Genomic DNA, 1,499 nt, shown 5'->3' with positions numbered 1-1,499 from the left:
GCCTGGATTTCGCCGGTTCTGGGTCCCATCCGGCCTCTTGCTTCTTCCCCAAAGGAGGTGGGATTGCACATGCAAGGGCTGGGCTGCGACGAAATGCTGCAGGGCTTTGCCGTGGCCATCAAAATGGGGGCTACCAAGGCCGACCTGGACAACACCGTCGCCATTCACCCCACTTCTGCCGAAGAGCTGGTGACGCTGCGCTGAGGCGGTGGGCACGGGCAGCCCCGGGGACAGCAGCTGCAGCTGGGGAAAATGTTTTATATGGCTTAAAAAATGCCTTAACGTCGGGTGGTTGCCTGGAGAGCGTGTCTGTAAAATCAGCATGGAGTGGGAAATAAATAAAGTGATGCTGGGAAGTCTCTGCCTTTCGCTTTACGGTGCCTGTCTCCCGCCGTGCCCAACCGCAGAGGGTGGCGGCACGGTCCGGGGAGGGGTGCGTCGGCATCGCCGTTGGATGTGGGATCGCGGGGGAGCTGCTGGCCTGACCCTGCTGCATCTCAGGGGCTTCCAGATCCCCTCCGCCGCCCCATCGCTCTCCGCTCTTCGCGGCTGCGGCTCTCGAGCTCTCGAAGCTTGAGGCAGCTTGAAGCGGCCGAGGGCAAAGCTGGCCAGGAGAGGTGGAGCACAGCGCTGGCTGAGGAACCGCTGGCTTCTGCTTTGCTTTAGCTAGAAATAAATAGTTTGCATGAAATCAAAGTATCTCCGAGGTCGAAGACGCCCTGAAACCTAAGGAGGAGGTGAGCGGCCAAAGGGAGGGGACGCTGGTGTTCAGCCCGGGTGTGCGGCTCCAGGCTTTGCCGGGGTGTCTCCATCCCAGTTGGCAAAACGGTAGCAGGCAGGAAAATCCTGCCCAGCCCTCCTAACCCCATCAGCATGTATTTAAAGAGTACGTTGGACTCCTAGGGGCCCCAGCACAAGCAAAAGCCCAAATATTACTGGTATCCTCAGTTATCTGTGCTGTGATTTGCAAGGCTTATTGCTAACTGAAGCACAAAAGATTTCCTCTGGGCTTGCCACAGACGATCCTCAGGCACGTTAGGGGAGTCACCTGGAGTTAATTCGAAGTGAATGGCTCCGTTTGAATCACGGTGACTCTACCCTCTCAGTCAATGCTGTAATGGCATTTTGTCAGTACCTTTCTTCCTTTTAAATGACAAGTTTGGTCACTTTATTTTAAGGCATATTTTAGAGTGTTTGTGAGATTTGTCCTGTACTTCAGAGCCGGAGAAATTACCAAAGCGTCTAAAAAAAGAAAGGCAGGGACGCACAGGCACAGGCAGGGGCCGAGTGTCCGCAGAAGCCTCCTTTTTGGAGGAAACTGGGGAAAAAAAAAACAGAGGGAAGCAGAGCCCCGGGCATCCCCGTGAGACCACGTCCCCTGGGGTCCCCGGTGGGGGGAACCGACGAGGGGAACGGGATCGGGACCAGGGTGGGACGGGTGACAGGAGGAGGGACACTGGGGGTGGCCTGGGGGGCTCTGGCCCGCTCCCGCTCCGACC

General features: G+C 57.2%; 1 protein-coding gene across 1 annotated transcript in view; it reads left to right on the top strand.

Annotated features, from left to right (window-relative positions):
• Window positions 1-334, top strand: part of GSR (glutathione reductase) — a 5,617-nt gene extending 5,283 nt beyond the window's left edge. The window contains 1 exon segment of the mRNA XM_009319877.1: window positions 55-334. Coding sequence (XP_009318152.1) covers window positions 55-204 — 150 coding nt within the window. The 3' untranslated portion in view covers window positions 205-334.
• Window positions 335-1,499: the final 1,165 nt, after the last annotated feature.

The sequence above is a fragment of the Pygoscelis adeliae genome, unplaced genomic scaffold (assembly GCF_000699105.1).
Source record: "Pygoscelis adeliae isolate BGI_AS28 unplaced genomic scaffold, ASM69910v1 Scaffold293, whole genome shotgun sequence".
In the NCBI taxonomy this organism is placed as follows: domain Eukaryota; kingdom Metazoa; phylum Chordata; class Aves; order Sphenisciformes; family Spheniscidae; genus Pygoscelis; species Pygoscelis adeliae.
The sequence above is the reverse complement of the archived record's forward strand: the minus strand, read 5'-3'. Positions and strand labels throughout refer to the sequence as shown.